At 33.6% G+C, this 19212-nt stretch overlaps 1 protein-coding gene across 2 annotated transcripts; it reads left to right on the forward strand.

Moving 5' to 3' along the window:
• The first annotated feature begins 123 nt into the window (after positions 1–123).
• Positions 124–18723, forward strand: LOC144437228 (syntaxin-16-like). 2 transcript variants are annotated; one of them, XM_078126127.1, is made up of 9 exons: positions 124–343; positions 4331–4425; positions 7701–7753; positions 9168–9274; positions 9851–10013; positions 10834–10943; positions 11776–11919; positions 12287–12367; positions 12874–18723. In XM_078126127.1, exons 1-9 carry the CDS (start codon positions 221–223, stop codon positions 12973–12975), a joined length of 978 nt encoding a protein of 325 aa, XP_077982253.1. In that variant the 5' UTR covers positions 124–220; the 3' UTR covers positions 12976–18723. The 2 variants fall into 2 exon arrangements, with proteins under 2 accessions (XP_077982253.1, XP_077982254.1); XM_078126128.1 differs by having other exon boundaries at positions 124–301.
• The last annotated feature ends 489 nt before the right edge of the window (positions 18724–19212 follow it).

A 19212-nucleotide genomic window follows, 5' to 3' on the forward strand; every position in this document is an offset into this window, starting at 1 on the left:
CGGAAGTTTTTGTTCAAAGTTAGCGCTAGTGATGTACATCATGCACGTCAGGCACAAACTCTAGGGCTTCCTGTTGTTCGCACAGAATTCTGGGAGGTGACGTTCTCGTCGAAGATGGCGGTGTACGAAGAATGAAAGAGAGTGGACACGGAAAAATTGTCAATTTTGTGACCTTTGTCCAATCTTTTGTGTGAACGTCAATTCTTATCAAAACGACAAGATGGCCACCAGAAGTTTAACAGAAGTATTTATTCTTATGAGGAATAATGCCATGCAGAATCGGCATATATTCTCAGAGCAAGTGAGTACAGTATATAGGCCTACTACCACTACATTGGCTGCGGTGAGTACGGTTCTGAAATTTCGTCGGTTCCGTCTAATTATATCGACGTTCCTGCTCAGCATGGACGTTTTCACAAACATTAACGGCGCATGATTAACTTTGGTCGTACTCGTCATTTGGGGATTTCACTACATCGTAAATTTTGATGTCTAAAAAATCGTCTGCATGACTAGCATGCAACGCCCTCTATCACTCATTGCCATTGTCAATGTCAGAACTGTAACTTACAGCTGGGTAGGTAGCAGACACGTCTAGACTGTAGAGTACTCACCACCAATCTGTGGACTAACTTATGGCTGACATATCTCTATTACATTACTGCCTTTGTCTCTGAATTCTGATGCATCATATCAATTCATAGGAACTTCCTCTTGACTTGAGAAGTTGAGTCATACAAATCTCAGAGTCAGACCACTAAAAAAATTCTTTTAGTGGTGTGAGTACAAATAAAGAATTCAAGAAATCTTTCAGTGTGGGTCATCAATCCATCATTATTGTTGATCAACAAAACAAAGGTGTTAGTTTCTTAAATATAATCAATTATTGGTTGGATTATTAATTGATATATTACTTTCTGGCTAGCTCATTCACATTGGTTGTTCTACATCACTCTGTCCTCCAACTTACCAATTGTAGGATATGTTTTAGTTTACATTTAGGATGAAGAAAGTTTGAATGTTGCACACTTACACAAAGGACAAGTGAAGGATATTCATAGAGGGTTTGCACTTCTATTGAGGTGTCCCAAGTCCTGAAATATTTCAGACTGTGTACATTAACTTAACAACAACACTGGGTTTTTGCGATATAAAGATCAGACTAGAGGCATTATTGTAAGAGTATACCCTCAAACAGTTAACTTCTTAAAAAGGGGTCGAGGTGGTTACATCCATGTGCTACAGATATGTTGAGTAGCAAAGTTAAAACTCCTTAATTGAAAGGTAAAAACTGGCAATGATGCAATGAAATTTAAGATATAGAAATACCTCTTGGACTGTATAATATATCATCATCATAGTAGTTTAAGACCAAACTATTGTAGAGTTTCTAGTATTTTGAGGTCTGCTCTAAAGTCCAAGATTATGAGAAGCACAAAACCCATGCCATGGCTTTTACTTCAGTTGCTGTCAAGTCTTCCGAGTTCCAGAATGGTTACTGTTAATAGATACTACACAGATGTCTGATTACGTGGTAGTTAACTTTAGAAGTATGTTTAGTGTTCTGGAGCTATCAACATTTACAGTGATTTTATTAGAAGAGGCAAGTGGAGCAGGTAAAATAAGAAAATATTGTAGAATTATGGAAACAATGCCTTATCTCTATCATTACTATTTCTAGGATTCTAAACAATCATCAAAACATTGTTTTGTAAATGTAATGTTGCAGAAGTCTAACCTAAATCAGATCCATAGTTTGGACATATTATAAGGAAGGGTCAAGTATACAAGCTTAGTTATTGACTGTTTGATGCGATCAGATCATATCAATATGAACCCCTGGAATTTGTTGTGTGCTAGTGATAAGCAGTCAAACATGTTCAGAACTGTCATCTGTGATAGTATGCAGCTTTTGTAGGGGACTTCAGGTCAGGCAGCCACATGAAATGATAGGTTGTCTTTAGTATTAAATTTAACCTGGTGAATTGACTATCGACCCCCAAATTTAAAATTAAATGGCCCTGTATGTGTACTATACTACCCTGTAGGTTTTGTATATGACTTATCAATTTATAACTAGATATTCTAAAATAATATAATGGTCCATAGGTAATGCATGTTGTCCATGGTATTAACTTGTACCTTATTTTTCTCCCTTACTTGGATTATCTAGCAATAAATTTATTATACATTCCCTTTTATAATGCATGGCATGTAACACAAAAATAATATATTTAGAAAAAATATCAATATTTGCAGAATCAATGGATGGCAAATTGTATTCTGTAAAACAAGTTCTAAGATCAATAGTGAACTGGAAAACTATTGATATGTACTACTGTAACAGTATTTTTACAGTTAGAATTTTGGCACAGATCAACATAATATTATTGATGTCTAATACAACAGACATCATATTAATATGAGCATAATATCCGAATGTTACCATACTAATGTCATCTGCTATGACAAATTAGTTAATTGAAATTGAAATAGTATGTTTCAAGACCAATAAATTCGTGAAATAATTGTATATTCATTTTGAATGCTGAGATTTAAACACCCTACCACATAACACAAAGTGATACCCTTTGTTTTATATCTAGATGAAATTAACCCTTGTTGAACCTCTTCAAATGAGCTTGGGTATTGGCCATACCAGCAGATGTCAGAGTTTGAAAATGATATTCTTAATATGAGGCAAATTATTAATGAATGTTCTGTTAGACAACCAGTTCTTTCTAAGATGCTGGTATTCAGGGATATTAACGTTGATGTATTCAGAGTTCAGAGATTACAGACAGAGTTGATGAGTTAGCCAGATTTCTCTAACCAGTTTTACTACTAGTACTACCCAGCATGGTTTTTTGTTCATCTTCTTCACCTACATTTGCTGCATTCTATTTTTTTTTTATCTCTCTCTCTCTCCACTCTTCTGACTGCCTGTGGTGCTGGTGTGGATAAGGTATGACTAAAACTATTCATTTAATCTAATTTTCTAAAAAACCCACTGTTAGTCTCACTCTTTATTATATATTTATATACCACCGATTAAAAGTAACACTTTCCTGTTTTTTGCTTATGAATGATAATGTTTCTAAAATTAACGCTGAATTACATTATGTAATCATCTTTTGAATTGTATGTCTGGTTGTATTATTCATGGATGATGCAGTAGTCAGCTGTGATACAGTTATCTCTTGGTTACAGTAGCATTTGTGCTATCTTATCCCATCCTATTGGATCAGACACACCTCCAAGATAATTCTGATAGGAGAATGATAATCTCAACCAATTGACTAATGCGATAAATAAGGACTAAATAATGCCAATGTTTTATATAGTTGTTATATGCATGTAATATGTTTAGGGTATATGATACAACATTAGTATCTGCATGGTTCAACTGATTTCAGTATTCAAAATGCATATTTGAACTAAGGATAGTCATGTGTTAAATGTGTACAGGTAGCATATATGGTGATGTGCTCAAGGTGATTTAATGCATATATATGATATCCATGTATTCCTACTCGGCAGAGACTGAGTTTTGAATTATGCATGCAGCATGTTGTAAACATTTGACCTGTTTCTATTACTGTGTAGTGGATTAGTGATGATCAAGTCACATCATTTTGACCCATTTCTATTACTGTATGATGGATTGGAATTTAATATCAATTCACATCCTTTCCAAATAGAATGAATAAATGTACAAATATAAGATTGTAATGGAAATTATAGGTTTGATTGATTTGATAAAACATTGAAAAACATGCATGCTGTGCTTCATTTGTGCATGATTGGAAATTCTATGTTTGCATACCAGAATAGGTTATACAGTACATATAATGATTACAAATATTGAAATACACTGCTAACTTTGGATTTGTTGGCATTGGAGAGGATGGGTGTGGGGTTGGGGGGGGGGGGGGGTTGGAATGAAATATTTGCTGGTGAATAATCATACAAGGTAAAAGGGACTGTCAATAATTCATATGATCATAGAATTTAGCCGAAATGGTTTTGTTCCTCATATTCCATGGTAGATATTTTTTACCATTGTCGTTATAGTATCACAGTTGACTCTGCATCTGTTTGTAACTCTTTTTACTGCAACATGTCTACTGAAATAATTGTGAATCTTTGATTGATTTGATACATCTCATTTTTATGAATGTGATTATGAAATTATTGACATGTAATGGATATAATCCTCATATATGATTATTATCATGTTTGTACACTTTGACATGTTTAATTTTATATCATGTATTTTTTCTGATTTATTTATGGTAGTGTACTAAAATGATTTTTTTACACCATGTAGGTTGCTGATGATCGCATGGCATTAGTACAAAGTATCACTGCTGATCCTGAAGCAGGGATAGGTGTTACAAGAGGTTCAGGTCTCCCACCTGAATGGTAAGCAGTGTTCTCTTTATGTATTAATTAAAGCATAGACCCTACACATGTAGGTTCAATGATTAAAGATATCCTCTTTTCACCAGAGCAGTTTATATTTGCATTGGAGTCTATCTCATCAAGGGATTAGAAAGAACCCCTTTCCCCCTAGTCTAGTTCCTATATAATATCATTACTATTTATACCTTGTGGTTAGACCACAGTTAGCATCCAGACTACTCTCCCCACCTCCTAAAAGGCCCATGTTGATATAAAGAATTGTAAATGTGTCAGACTATTCAAGTTTTCTGTGAGAAATGCAGATTTAATTAAATTCTTTCTGTACTGAGGCAAATAAAGGAATTTCTGTCAAAATATCCCACTTTGATGTTTTCTACATGATTTGGGTTTAGTCTGCCACTTTTCATACATGCTTCTAATGCTGTGAACTATCAAAATGCGGTAGAAAGGAAATTAAAACATAATCAACCATAACGTACATAATATTTTCACCACAGTAATTTTCCCTTGATGCTCCAAGGCAAATAAAGTTATATAAGTGACAAGTAACATGAGTACATGTAATTCATAAATAACAATTTCTTTTGACATTTTCAGTTTAAAAATTGTTATATTTAATGTAACAACATATTAAGTTAAGCCTTTGATACTTATAAATATTTATAGTAAAGCTATATTCAAAAGCCCATTATGATAAAATAGGTTACTGTGTTATCACAGATGTGTTGATTCCACCATAGACTAAATAAATATGATTCTGTAATATTGTAGCCAGGAATTCATTCTGTCATGTTTCACAGTATATCGCATACTAGCTATTTGTTGGTTAATCTTTAGAATATGCACTGGCTTCACGGTGGCTTGTTTTGTAGCCTGGAAACCATGCAGGCTTGTATATATACAAGTGACATGGGGTTATATTTGTAACTTTGAATCCATTCTGCTATGATCTATAATAAAGTATAGCTGTTTGTAGCATGGAACCAGTTATGCATGCTGTCCTGTTTACAATAGTGTATGGTTATTTGTAGCTTCAGATCCATGCTGTCCTATTGTACAGTATAGTATGGCTATTTGTAGACTGGAATCCATGCCATCCTGTTTTACAATATAGCATAAGTGTTTGTAGCCTTGAATCCCTGCTGTCCTGTTCTTCAGTATGCCTATTATACATGCTGTCCTGTTCTACAGTGTAGCATGGCTGTTTGCATCTTGGAATCCATACTGTTAATTCATATAGCATAGGACACCATGGCTGTTAGGCTAGTAATCTTTTCATTTCATATGACTTTCCACCAAAGTACATCATGCACATTATGATTTAAGAGCTTCACATGATGGGTATTATAGCTAGGTACATAAGTGAACAATTCATCACATTCACTCTACTCTATATGCAGCAAGTGTTATACGCACTGTATTTATTTCTTGTCCATCTTATAACTGATAATGGTGTGTTGTATGTGGCACATAGACTGTCAAAGTGTGTTGTTTGTATTACAATATATTTACAATTAAATTCAGACTGTTTCTCTGTGTTGCGTAAGCCTTCAGAATAAGCTGTTTATAATATGACATTGACAAAATTAAAATTTGTTTTCTGTTGTGTATAAATTGTCAAAATTTATTGTTAATATTAAATTAGCAATGAATAATTTTGGGTCAGTTTGTGTGTGTTATATAAGCCTTTAGAATGGGATGTATGGTAATTTAAGGCCTGAAAAAAATAATCGTTTGGTTCCAGTTACCTGACCCCATCTACTTTTTTACTGCCGGCCCTCAACCTTTTTTTATGTATTCAAGAAAATGATAATAAAATTGCAAAAATTGTGAAATCTCATGAGAAATAGTGGATGTGGAAACTGACATCAACTTAAAAAGACAATATGAAACGGCTCTTCCAATCTGTAATGGCTGTATATCTGATAAGAAAAAATAAATAACACAGTCCATTTGGAAAACAATGGAAAACCTGAACTAGATACTCACACATGAAAAAAATATACAATAAAATAAAATAAAAAATCTACCTTCCCCCACCTACTCTAAAATTGAGCGTAATATAACATTGACAAAATATTTTTTTTTTACATGTTTTGTATGTCATATATAAACTGTCAAAAAATATTACCTTGATGAAATTAAAAATTTCAACTATAGCTATGTGTTGCATAAAATATTACATTGATGAAATTAAAAATTTCAACTATAGCTATGTGTTGCATAAAATATTACATTGATGAAATTAAAATTTTCAATTATGGCTATGTGTTGCATAAATTGTCAGAATGACTCTTAGTATAATATTGATAATACATGTATTAAAACATTCATTTTGTTCTCTGTGTTGCATAAGCCTTCCGAATGCTGTTCTTAAAATGAAGGGATTTCTGCATGTTGCATGAACTGTATTACAATGACAAAATTAAATTCAAGTATTGCTATATGTGTTGTAGACTGGCACCAGTCCCTTGGCTGATTTTTGTTTTTGTTTGTTATTCATTTCGAATTTTGTGAAGAGAAATGTGGTCAACTTTTTAAAATTAATTTTCCCAGTTACTATAGTAGGATGGCTATATGCGATCTCACCACTGTTTTGCAATCGCTTGCTCATTCGCTCGTTCACTCACTCACTCACTCACTCACTCACTCACTCACTCACTCACTCACTCACTCACTCACTCACATACATGACTTTCTTAGAACAGATTGCGTTTCATAATATTTCTTCAAATAAATATTGAATAAAGCAAAGCTGTCCGTGTTAATATTACATTTACAGTATTGTAAAATGTTTGTCTGGTTTAATAATAGTACATGTTGTTTTACTTTTAACCGTCACAATGTAATGTCTAAACAGTGACATTGGTATAAAAATGACATTTTCAAATTTTACCATTTGTCTGATAAACTGTCAGAATCACTCTGACAGGTGATAAAAATTCAATCAATCAATCAATCAATCAATCAATCAATCAATCAATCAATCAATCAAAAGAATTTGTATAGTGCCAAAATCCAATATGATGTAATGTTCTATGTCGCTGAACAGGAACAATAGTAGATTAATTAATTAATACCAACATTCAACTTCTATTTTGAACACCAATTTTTAGTTGTATTACTGCTGTTAATTTGATTTGATTTGATTTGATTAAAATGAATCATGTATAGCATAGAGATATATTAAATTAAGTTTTAGATGGCTGAGTTTTGTTGCATAATTATCTAATTTTTGTGGTTCAAATTCAAGTTCATGTAAACTTTAATTCCAGGACTGATATCCTAGAAGAAATACAATATGATTTGACCAGGATAAAACAGAAAAGTAAGTACACATCTTTTACTCTTTTCGGTTTGTAAAATGTGTTTGTTATGTTTTTTGTCTGGCGTGTAGCCATTTGTGCTGTTCTTTTTTTCTCGAAATGGATTTTAAAAAAAAAGAAGAAAAAAAAGTACACATATGGAAAAGTAGTTTCCAGATTGATAGTCTGTGTGCAATGATTTATATCATAAAACTGTATTTCTAGTGTTTTGAAAGGTTTTATGCAATCAGTCAACCACATCCAATATTAAAATCCCTTACTATTACCATATTCAATATACATTCAAGTAATGTTCTGTTGGTTTCATAGTCATCATATATGACAAGTTTATAATACCTGTCATGTATTTTGCATCTAGGAGTGCATGATTTGATTCATGTAATCTGCAGATTACAGCACTCCTTGTTACCAGACACACACTTGTGAATTCAAATAATGTCCATTGCTGGAGAAGGACTTATCACCTTTGCATGAATGCAGAATGATAAGATGTAGCATTGATATGCCAAGTAGGAAATAAAAGTAGTGATGTTATAAGACTGTCAAATTTAAACCTTCATGATTTGTTTTAGCAAACATCATCTACAATCAAATCAAAATTTCTACTCATAGAGTCAAACAATTTCTGAAAGTGAATCCCAAATTTTCCCCGACGTCTCATCAGTATTGTCACAAATGTTCAAATCTGACGAGACATCAGTTAAAATTTGTGGATTTGCTTGCAGAAAATTGTTTGACTGGGAGTAGAAATTTTCAGTTGATTCTATGAACGCAGAGTCTCAGAACATTCATTCTTGTGTCATAGGGAATCTGAATATTTGATGACAACTCAGAGAATTTCAAATTTGATTAAAACTGTAATATTTGATTACACCAAATTCTATGAAAAAACTGGGAAGAGCTAACAGCCATCATGATTATCTTTACAAACTATTTGGTTAATAGAAAATTAAATTATCATCTAAATATACGCCTCTCAGTACTATTTCATTAATGTTCCAAGGGGATAAACAACTTTACATCATTCACCTGGCTTTTTGACTATAATCAATGAATTGCTGTATGTGATGAGGAATGTTGGTCTCATGGGGATGGGTGGATGGGAGGGAAGGGAAGGGAAGGTTGATAGGTGTATGGACATTGACAGTGATGTTGGAAGTGGGATATTTGATATGTTGATGGAAGGGAAGGGAAGGGAATAGGATGGAACATTGACAGTGATGTTGGAAGTGGGATATTTGATATGTTGATGGAAGGGAAGGGAAGGGAAGGGAAGGGGATAGGTGTATGGACATTGACAGTGATGTTGGAAGTGGGATATTTGATATGTTGATGGAAGGTAAGGGAAGGGAAGGGAAGGGGATAGGTGTATGGACATTGACAGTGACTATAACATACAATGTTTTGTTTTAACAGTGAAGGAATTATCCAGTCTACATGATAAGCATCTGAATAGACCAACCCTAGATGATAATGTAGATGAAGAACATGCAATAGAAATCAGTACTCAGGAAATTACACAGGTACATTTAAAGTCTTTGCAGTGAATATCATGAATATCACCCTGTAGTCTAGTCTCCAGGAAAGCACACGGGTACATTTAAAGTCTTTGCAGTGAATATCATGTTTATCACCTAGTAGTCTAGTCCCCAGGAAAGCACACGGGTACATTTAAAGTCTTTGCAGTGAATTTGTTTCTAATCTCATAAAAGTTACATGCATCATCTTAATAGAGAGAAATCTTGTTTTAGAATGAATTAAAAACCGACATAGCTGAAACCACCAAGATACAACATTGTTAATTCATGACACTATTACTGTGATTGTGAGAAACCCCTTACATTGTAATTAATATATCAAACCGTGATAGCTTTGACATGGTCTTGAATTCTTGAATCATTGACAAACTAATTCAATTCTTGATGCATGTAACTTTTTTTTGCATGTTATAGTTTTCATCTTCCACTTGATTCATGGTATTAAAAATATTTGGTTTATTAATTTAAATACAGAATATGTTAGAGCTGGTCTTTCTGTCAGGAATACATGCAGCTTGGTGTCTAGAGATAATTGTTAAATTAATGTCTTTGCCTTTCTAGATGTTCCATCGATGTCAGAGGAATATACAACAGATAGGAAACAAGAGTCGATCAGCAAGCACACAAGAAAAAAGAGTTACTAAAAATATTATGTCATCTTTAGCTACTAGTTTACAAGACTTGTCAATTAATTTCAGGAGAGGACAGTCAGCTTATTTAAAAAGTAAGAAATCACTTTACGCTATAACTCTTTGTGAAGTGATCATGATAAACAGCGCCCTCTATCATACAGTGAACAAGACTGACAGTTTGCAGTTGAAGCCTATTAGCTTATTAAATTATGTTGTGTGTATTGGTTAAAATTTTAGTACTCAGTTTACTCTATGTTTCACTTAACAATGGATTTTTAAAATGATCTCGCTAGCTGTCACATATGGCAATTAGTTTGAGGTTTGATGTAATAGTGTTTCATTACATCACATTGTCAGCCAATTTGATTCTATTTACATTGATTGAATAGATGGTTTGCTGTCAAAATTGTTATGATGGAGTTTTAGACTGTCAAATTTGAAACAAATTGTGTTCAAAACCCATTTGAAAAATAGTAGTCAATGCTGTTGTAGTCAGTGCCCTTGTTTGAGAAATTGAGGAAAGAAAATTCTGCAGAATTTCAACCTGTAACACCATGAATAGGCATATGAAATTGTGATATGGCATTGCTGTAAGAAATATTCACTCTTTATAGACATTTATCATTATACATATTTTGAATAGAGAAAGTGAAACTATGTCCATGAATGTTAGTGAAGTATATAGCCACCAAGGCAGGTTTCATTACCAATGTACTGATCATGTGTGTTTGTTTGTTGACAGGTTTACTCACCAATGTTCATATTATGTATGTTTGTTTGTTGATATGTTTCCACACCAATGTACGTATCATGTATGATTGTTTGTTGACAGGTTTACTCACCAATGTACGTATCATGTATGATTGTTTGTTGACAGGCTTCATTACCAATATGTATGTTTGTTGATTACAGGGTTAAAAAGTAGGGAAGAAAGGGCAAAGCAGTTTTTCGATACAGGGATGTCTCCTGGAAGTTCACTTATGGCTGAAGAAAATATGCTTGATGATGATTTGTATGACAGGGTAAGATTCAAATGACAAAGTTACAAGATGTATAGTTAGTTAACTGCCCAATATTTGTCTTTGTTCAGCCAAGGAAAATATGTGTGTTGTAATGGGTCTTGTTACTATGAGTCACTAGACAAAATCCTAATGTCATGAGTATTTTGTGACTGAATTAAGTAAAATATATGGAAATAATGTAATTATAGCATATCATATGAAAAATTGGAAAATTACTGGTGATTTGGAACATTTTTGACTCGCATTTTGATTACTGGAGAACACATGACATAGACACAGGTTGTTGAGATGTAGTACAGTCAGAATATATAATCCATATTTTCTGTTCAAAGACAATAACTTGGCTTGTGCATGGTATAGTATATCTTATACATATGACATTTATCTTGTGTGATTTTACTAAATTTAAAAACGACATCAAATGCCGACACTCTCAAGACAATGTCAACACTCTCAAGATGTCATTATTTGTTTATTCAGTCATACTTAGTATGACAATAAAAAAAGGCAAATTTCAAAATTTCAATGCATAAAGTCTAATTGTCAGAACCTCAAAATGTTTGAATGCACACACGCACACGCGCACACACACACACACACACACACACACACACATATACATATACACACATATACATACACACACATGGATGCACAGGACACATGTGTGCATGCACACACACATGCAGGCACAGACACAGACACACACACACAGACACACACACACACACACACACACACACACACACACACACACACACACACACACACACACACAACCCAAGTCAACATTAACCATGATAGTACTCAAGACCACTTTGTCTTTTTACAGGGTTTTACAGATGCACAGATGCAAATGGTTGCTGAGAACACTGCCATTGTTGAAGAACGTGATAAGGAAATCCAACACATTGTACAGTCAATATCTGATCTCAATGAAATTTTTAGAGATTTAGCTACCATGGTTGTTGAACAGGTAAATAGACCATTTTTTCAGGTTTACCAAATCAACAGAAACCGGTTGTACATTCTAAGAAGTAGACACCGTTGATAAATAACTTGCTTTCAGTACAATTGTTTCCTCCTGGATATTAAATGAAGCAAGTTGTACTTCATTCTTATATGTAGTTGAACTTCAAATGTAAAACTTAATTTTTGCCATTATTTATTCTAAAACAATCGCTGTAACCAGTTCCTTTAATTGTTTTCAGTCAAAAGGTGCAACATGAAATTGTTTAAACTTTAAACTGAACAGAATGTTTTCTTACTTAAAGGCATATACTGTTGCTAGAAAATGTGAAATTCAAATCAGAAAATGAAATTGGTGATTATTTACTTTTCAGGGCTCAATTTTAGACAGAATAGATTATAACATAGAGAAGACTGCCACCACAGTTCAACAGGGTCTCAAGCAACTCCAAAAGGTGAGAGAATCGAATCCTCAAAGACCTCTATGAATAGTTCTGTACCTGTAATGTTCATGTCTGTGAATAGTTCTGTACCTGTAATGTTCATGTCTGTGGAATTAACATATCATTGTTAGCTGCTAAGAATACAGACAGTACAGTAGTAAGAATAATGGATAGTTGAGTTGCAAGATATTACTTTTATGCACAATTAGTCCAACTTTAGGAGAAACGTTGTAAAATGCCACACCATTTATCTGCCAATGTTAGTGGTCCTCCTTATATGGACTGCTTACTTGTTTGCTCGTATTCACCACAAGGGGGCAGTATAAGCACAACCAGTTTGAGATGTAAGGTAGTTCATGCCCCCCCATCCCTGTTGACTTTTGAATTTGCACACTTAAGTAATTAAAATAGCAGACAATTGTTATGTTTGGAATTTCTTATTTGATGCCATGTTCTGAGTCCAATAAACTTGACACTATTCCCACTGGTACTGACTATTCACTTGTTTTTGTTTTCAGGCTGAAAAATACCAAAAGAAGAACAGAAAGATGTTGATAATTATGGTCTTAGCTGTAGTATTAATAGTTCTTATTGTAATTCTTATAGCAGTCAAGAGTTAATAGCACACCTTATAGTTAATGTATATAGTAGTAGATATAGACCATGTGTACAGATATTTGTATATATATTATGGTACCGGAAATAACAAGTGTAATTTACTTTGAACAAACATTTGGAAACATAATGATGATGTATTATGAATGAAGCACCATAAATTGATTCCTTATACACCCATTTTCATTGAAAACTTGGTACAGCCCCCATTAATTCATGTAGAGGATTGGTCCACTTTGACAAGATTAAGGGGGATTTAGTTAGTTATTGGTCAAATCATTTCTATCAATGCAAAGGTTTTGCCATTGAGGGCAGGGTTTTTCTTCTCATGGAGCAGTGTAGAGCAAAGCTGTTCAGATTCCTTACTTTTCAAGAACATGTGAGAAGGAATGAAGTGTCAATATATTTATTTTCCATTCCATACTTTTTTTAGATTTATTATTTACAATAGTATTAGTACAACTTACAAGTCTATATATAACTGGTCATATGAATACTTCAAGAGGGTTCTGTGAACAGTTCTTCTTTGATACAATAATGCATGCACTCTATTGAAATTTGATTTCAACTTCCCAAAAACTGTCATTTTAAGTCAGAAACAGGACATTATTTATCTACTGATCTGTTCCACATGTCATACTCATACCCACAAATGCAACAGGGGGAACTGTGAACAGCGCCCTCTTTAGGTCAAAGTATCAACTACAACATGGCTCCTCGTATTCAGTTCTTTTTCATCTCCACATTAGTATTACATGTGCCACATAACTTGTCTGTATCAACCAGTGAAAGATTTTGAATAATGTATGAAGGACAGGCCTAATTCAATCCAAAGAGATATCAAAGTAGTATATATTGTTTTTATATAAGGGAGATTTGAAATGTAAATTGTTTTATGTCATTTTTAAGTTGTAATTTCCAATATAGCTGAGACAAAAAAGTGTGTCAGCAGTTATATACAGAGTGCTATATACAGTGAAAAAAAACTGACACTGCAGGTGATTTAATGTTTTATCACATTTTGTGCCCCGAAAAAAATGAAAGTATATGTATTATAGCAAGGTATGATTGGTTTGGTAGTCAGTCAATATTGCAGATATTTTAGTAGTTAAGTCCCAACCTTATATATTTTCATCACAAAAAGTTATTCTTTTAAATGTTGAAATTAGTGCTATCATACAGGTGCCTTTCAACATAATATTCAAATTATTGTAAAAGCACAACTTCTAATTACTAAAACTTAGCTATCTACATATATGTGTCATTACTATGGTATAGTCATGTGGTTGTTTTTATCCAATCAGTGTAGAGAGATCCCCATGCTACAGTGTTTTTATCCAATCAGTGTAGAGAGACCCCCTGGTAAAGTGTTTTTATCCAGTCAGTGTAGAGAAACCCCCACTACATTGTTTTTTATCCAATCAGTGTAGAGAGACCACCTGGTAAAGTGTTTTTATTAAATCAGTGTAGAGAGACCCCTCGTTCAGTATTTTCTTGTTTTGTTATAAAATGTTGAAAGGTTTAATGAAATGTTTTAACATATTGAAAGAGCACATAAAAGAAATTTAATAGTAGTAGTGTTGGAATATTTGAATTAAATCAAACCAGTAACATCTTATAAAACTTTATTCAAAGCCAAAAAAATAAGTTATTGAACTAGGCGTATTTTCTGCTTGACAGTAATCTGTATACATAGCAGGTACAAACTGTCACTTTACATATTTGTTGTGTAAGACTCCTGTGTCAAGGATTTGCAGCTAATATATTACTATCCTCTGTGTAGTTGTACAACATACTTTCTCTGAATAGGAAAAACAGCATGTCTTCTTACCAGTACAGCCATATATAATCCTTGAATGCCACTTGTAAGAGACACTGGTGTGTAGTATCTGATAGAAAGTTAGTTAAAAGAGATTTGTTAGTAAAGGGAAAGATAGATTTGAGTATCCACTTTTAGATAAATATAGATATTAGTAAATGCTGCATGTTTAGTCTTACGACTTATGACCCATAAATAACAAGAGAGCAAGCAAACTATCCAGCTATACACATTGGCCTGATATTTGAATTTAAAATGACATCATCATAATGCCAATGTATAGGTCTAGTCTAGGTCCTGACAAAGGACTGTATTACCTACTATAATCCCAGTCATCAATCCCCTTGGTCAGAACTTGAACTCCACCAGACATGATTGTATAATATATCCAGGATTAAAGATGATTGTATATATTGCCAGAAAGGATGACAGTGTTTTTTGGGGTGGGTTCATCTTTTGACCACAAGAGGGTAGGCTTAGATATCTGGTACAGTGGTAGGAGTAGAAACAGACTTACCATTTCTGTCAAGATGGGATGGGTCATGAATGTGGTATATCGTTGTATATTTCCATCCCGTTGTTTAGACACAAAAGGTCAAATACAGTGTGTTTGTTGTTCAGTTAAACATGCATGAGAAACCATATTGGACTTTAAATAAGGTAGATAGAGCAGGGTCATTAAATCCATCAGATTAGTTTTAGTTGTGCATGTCAGTTTCTAAGCCATGTATTTCAGTTTCTCAGGAACTTTATTTTCTACCAGGAACATGCATGTTGTTTAGGTGTCAAGTGTTATGTACTCTTGTTTCTAAGTTTCACCAAAATAATAGAACTGAGTGGTATTGTAACCTAAAGTTATGTTCTTTGCTGGAATTACTGTATTTCAGTATAAATGTATGCATTCAAATGCCATAACTATGCATGAATTGTTGTAACTATTATTGAACTATTTAGAACAAAGATGAATTTGTATTTCCAGTCTGTAAAGTATGTATTATCAACTGATAATAAACTTGACCATCACAAAGATTTAGTATGAATTTGTCGACACTAGACATGAAACTAGATGAAACAATTCATGGTTAGTCTGTAGCCTAGAAATACCAGTAGTTTAGTATTACCACACTGTGAGTACATTGCTTGGTAAAACCAGTATGATTGATACATTTCTAGTGAGAATGGATTTTTACATATGCAAATACTGTTCAGACTTTCCTTAAACACATTCATCAGGTCGGTATAACATAGTAATACTACGTTCTTGTACCACAACAATACCTTGTCCAAGTAGCATGCAAATAATCCTTAGCGGGAACACTGCTTACGAGTAACGTTGAACAGTGAACACAGATGAGGGGGCATAGCACATACTAATTACATCATCTTTACGATCACGTCATCACCTTTACGCCACCCAGCAGAAATGGACAGTTTGACAGATCCTGTCGACCTGATCTAATTACTGAAAGGAGAACCCTATCGTGGTACAAGAAAGTATTATTACTGTACATTATTACTGTACAGACTTTGTCTTTCAATAACTATAAAGTGTATACATATTGTCAGACTTGGCATATAGTTTTTGCCAGAACATTATACTGTAAGGGATACAAGAACCGTACTCCTTCTGTTGATAAAGAAATGTTGTTTTAATATTACCTTGATACTTGTGATACTCTCTGATCTCTTGTAACTTTTGTCGATATCAATCATGAAAATACCTTTCATCTTCACATCCATCATAGACTGCAATATTTGTTGTTGTTTCCTCCGTAGTAGAGTGGTGATTAGATAGGTGAAAACAGTGATGAATCTTTCAGTCTATATCTATTATTGATCCAAGTCTTAAGTCCAGACATACAGTCATGTGTAAACTACAACCATTGCCATGCTAGTGGTAACTTGTTACAAACAGGGAAGGTAAACAAATGAATTGGATAAATAAAACGTGATACATTGTGTTGGCAGTATAGAGACATGATATTAATACTTTATGACTTCTTTATGAACAGATAATGTGTACATCAAATGCCATCCAAACTTGAACTTTGTGAACTCAAGATATATTGTGTAAAGAGGCCATAAAACGTTTTATCAAAAGGTGTAATGTAATACAGGCCTCTTACTTCCAAGATGTTGTGCCAAGTGTTATTAAGCCAATTCATTTGTTAACTTTCTAGGTTTGTAAGTAGTTCTCCTGGTTACCTTACCGCTAACATGGCAATGGTTGTACCAATGGCAATAACAAAGTATGCAACTTTATTGTATATGCTCTGTAGTGCAGTAGACATTTATGAGGTGGAGAAATTGATCACAAGAAAAGTAGAAGTGTATTACACAATATGTTGTATCTGATCAAACATAAGGCAATTGGGAAACACTTACATATGCAACAACTAATCTTGTCAAGTTTTCATGAACTGAGATCTATGGAATAGTTTTTTATCTGAATTATTAGAAATGCTGTTTTGATTGCAACATTGAAGTTAAGAAGATCTACTAAACCTTTCATCCAGCACTGCCAGCTTTGTAAGTTTATTTTCTACGAATTACTTGCCGTCCTAAATTTGTAGTAGAAGAGACCTGTATACAGTTCCACTAAACCTGATACAAGTATCCACATTAGTAAAATTAGCATATACCAGTACTTATCAAGCTTGTCAACAGGTATCATGGCTGATAATATATAACAGGAGGTTCTTTCATTTCACCGAGAGACTGAAGGGAGACCGTTCTCAGTAGCCATAAAACCTGTAGACTGGCTAGTACTTAATATGTAATAAGGATCTACTCAACTTCAGTGTTGCTTTCAAAAACTCGAAGAAAACAAGTTCAAACTTAAAAAAAATACATGTACCATAATACCAATGGATAGTTATTTCAGCTGGAATTACTCGTATTGCATGCTGTACAGATCACGGTGTAGTGGCCAGATAAAAGTGAATCTAAATATAAAGAGTTTGCAGTTATCATACTAGAATTTCATGTTAAGTGACGTAGGTTTACAGTAGGGGTAGTTGATGTCACATGTAAAATAAAGTGGTAATAATTGTGTGTATCGTTGGTTTATTTTGTGTATAATTATAATGATTTAATGTGACGTAGTGGGGTTGAGGTTGTGCAATAAAGTGTTAAGGTAGTGGCTTAATTGAAACATTGGATACATCATTCTGCTGTTATGACTGAGTGAAATTTTGTAGAGTTTGAAAGTCAGTTGTAACTCTTACAGCTTATAGTGCCAATTGATACTTGTTCAGAAATTATACGATATTCCCACCTTTTTAATGTACAAAGTGTCTCTTTTGAAAAGACTAAAGGGTCTCATGGACAAATGGTTTATTTTGAGAAGCCTAAAGGGTCCCATGGACAAAGGGTTTATTTTGTTAAGCCTAAAGGGTATCATGTGAAGGAAGGGTATATTTTGACAAGAATTAATGATCTGATCATAGAAGTATCCATGATCTGATGTACTAGAGTATGTTGTGAAATGACAAGACTATTGAAAGGGTCTGATCTACAAAAGTTTTATTTTGACAAAACTAAAGGATCTGATGTACTAAGGGTATATTTTGACAAGACTAAAATGTCTGATGGATGAAGGGTATATTTTGGCAAGGCTAAAGGGGCCTGATGTCCATATCTAGAAGTTGTGCAAGTATGTCACTATTTTCAGTGTACCAATGACAATATGAAAATATGACAGAAATGTTGGTTTCTGTTGTTGTAAAGAACTGAATGAATGGATGGCATTGTAATTTTGACATTGAAAAATGATACAAATAGTAAATGATTGTTATTTTAGTGTAGACATAAATTTGGCTGTCACAGTAAAGTTTGTACATGTATTAAACTTATACTCAATGTAGATAACATTTACCAGTATAGATACATTGTATGTTCCTGTGATATGTTGTCTGATGAAATGTTTGTCTTACAAGCAGAAAATAGATTGTATTCAATCAAAGAATAAACAAATATGAAACTTTACCAATTTTTGTGTTCTCTTTGTTTCTGTCTGTATCAAGCCCTGCTATATTATGTGCTATCACCTACAAACCTGAATATCCCAAAAGTACACGTCTGTTTGTCTAATTACTGCACTGTGTAAACATTCACCTGGAGAGGCAATGGAGTTTATACCTACTATGTACACTTAAACTTTATTAGAAATCAAATGCAACACTCATTGGCCTTGTAGAAGGGAGACCTCTAGTGTCAGGTTTGATTTTCTGCACTTGTCCTTGTTCATCCCATAATACACAAACGTAACAACTCTTGTCTACACCATTTAATAGCGAGGACAGTCAAGGTCCTATATCCTAGGAGAGTGGGACATTCAACAACTTACATTTATACACTTCTCAATGCCATATAGTCTGAAATGAAACATTGCTAATGATGGAGATTTAATACTGCAGTATGA

This window comes from Glandiceps talaboti, chromosome 7 (genome assembly GCF_964340395.1).
Source record: "Glandiceps talaboti chromosome 7, keGlaTala1.1, whole genome shotgun sequence".
Classification (NCBI taxonomy): Eukaryota; Metazoa; Hemichordata; class Enteropneusta; family Spengelidae; genus Glandiceps; species Glandiceps talaboti.

Bases quoted from the DNA above. Each gene is read 5' to 3' on its own strand.
- LOC144437228 (XM_078126127.1), top strand. From the start codon at position 221: ATGGCCACCAGAAGTTTAACAGAAGTATTTATTCTTATGAGGAATAAT. The intron at 11,920-12,286 runs GTAAATAGACCA...TTTACTTTTCAG, and splicing joins CTACCATGGTTGTTGAACAG to GGCTCAATTTTAGACAGAAT. The intron at 12,368-12,873 runs GTGAGAGAATCG...TTTTGTTTTCAG, and splicing joins GTCTCAAGCAACTCCAAAAG to GCTGAAAAATACCAAAAGAA.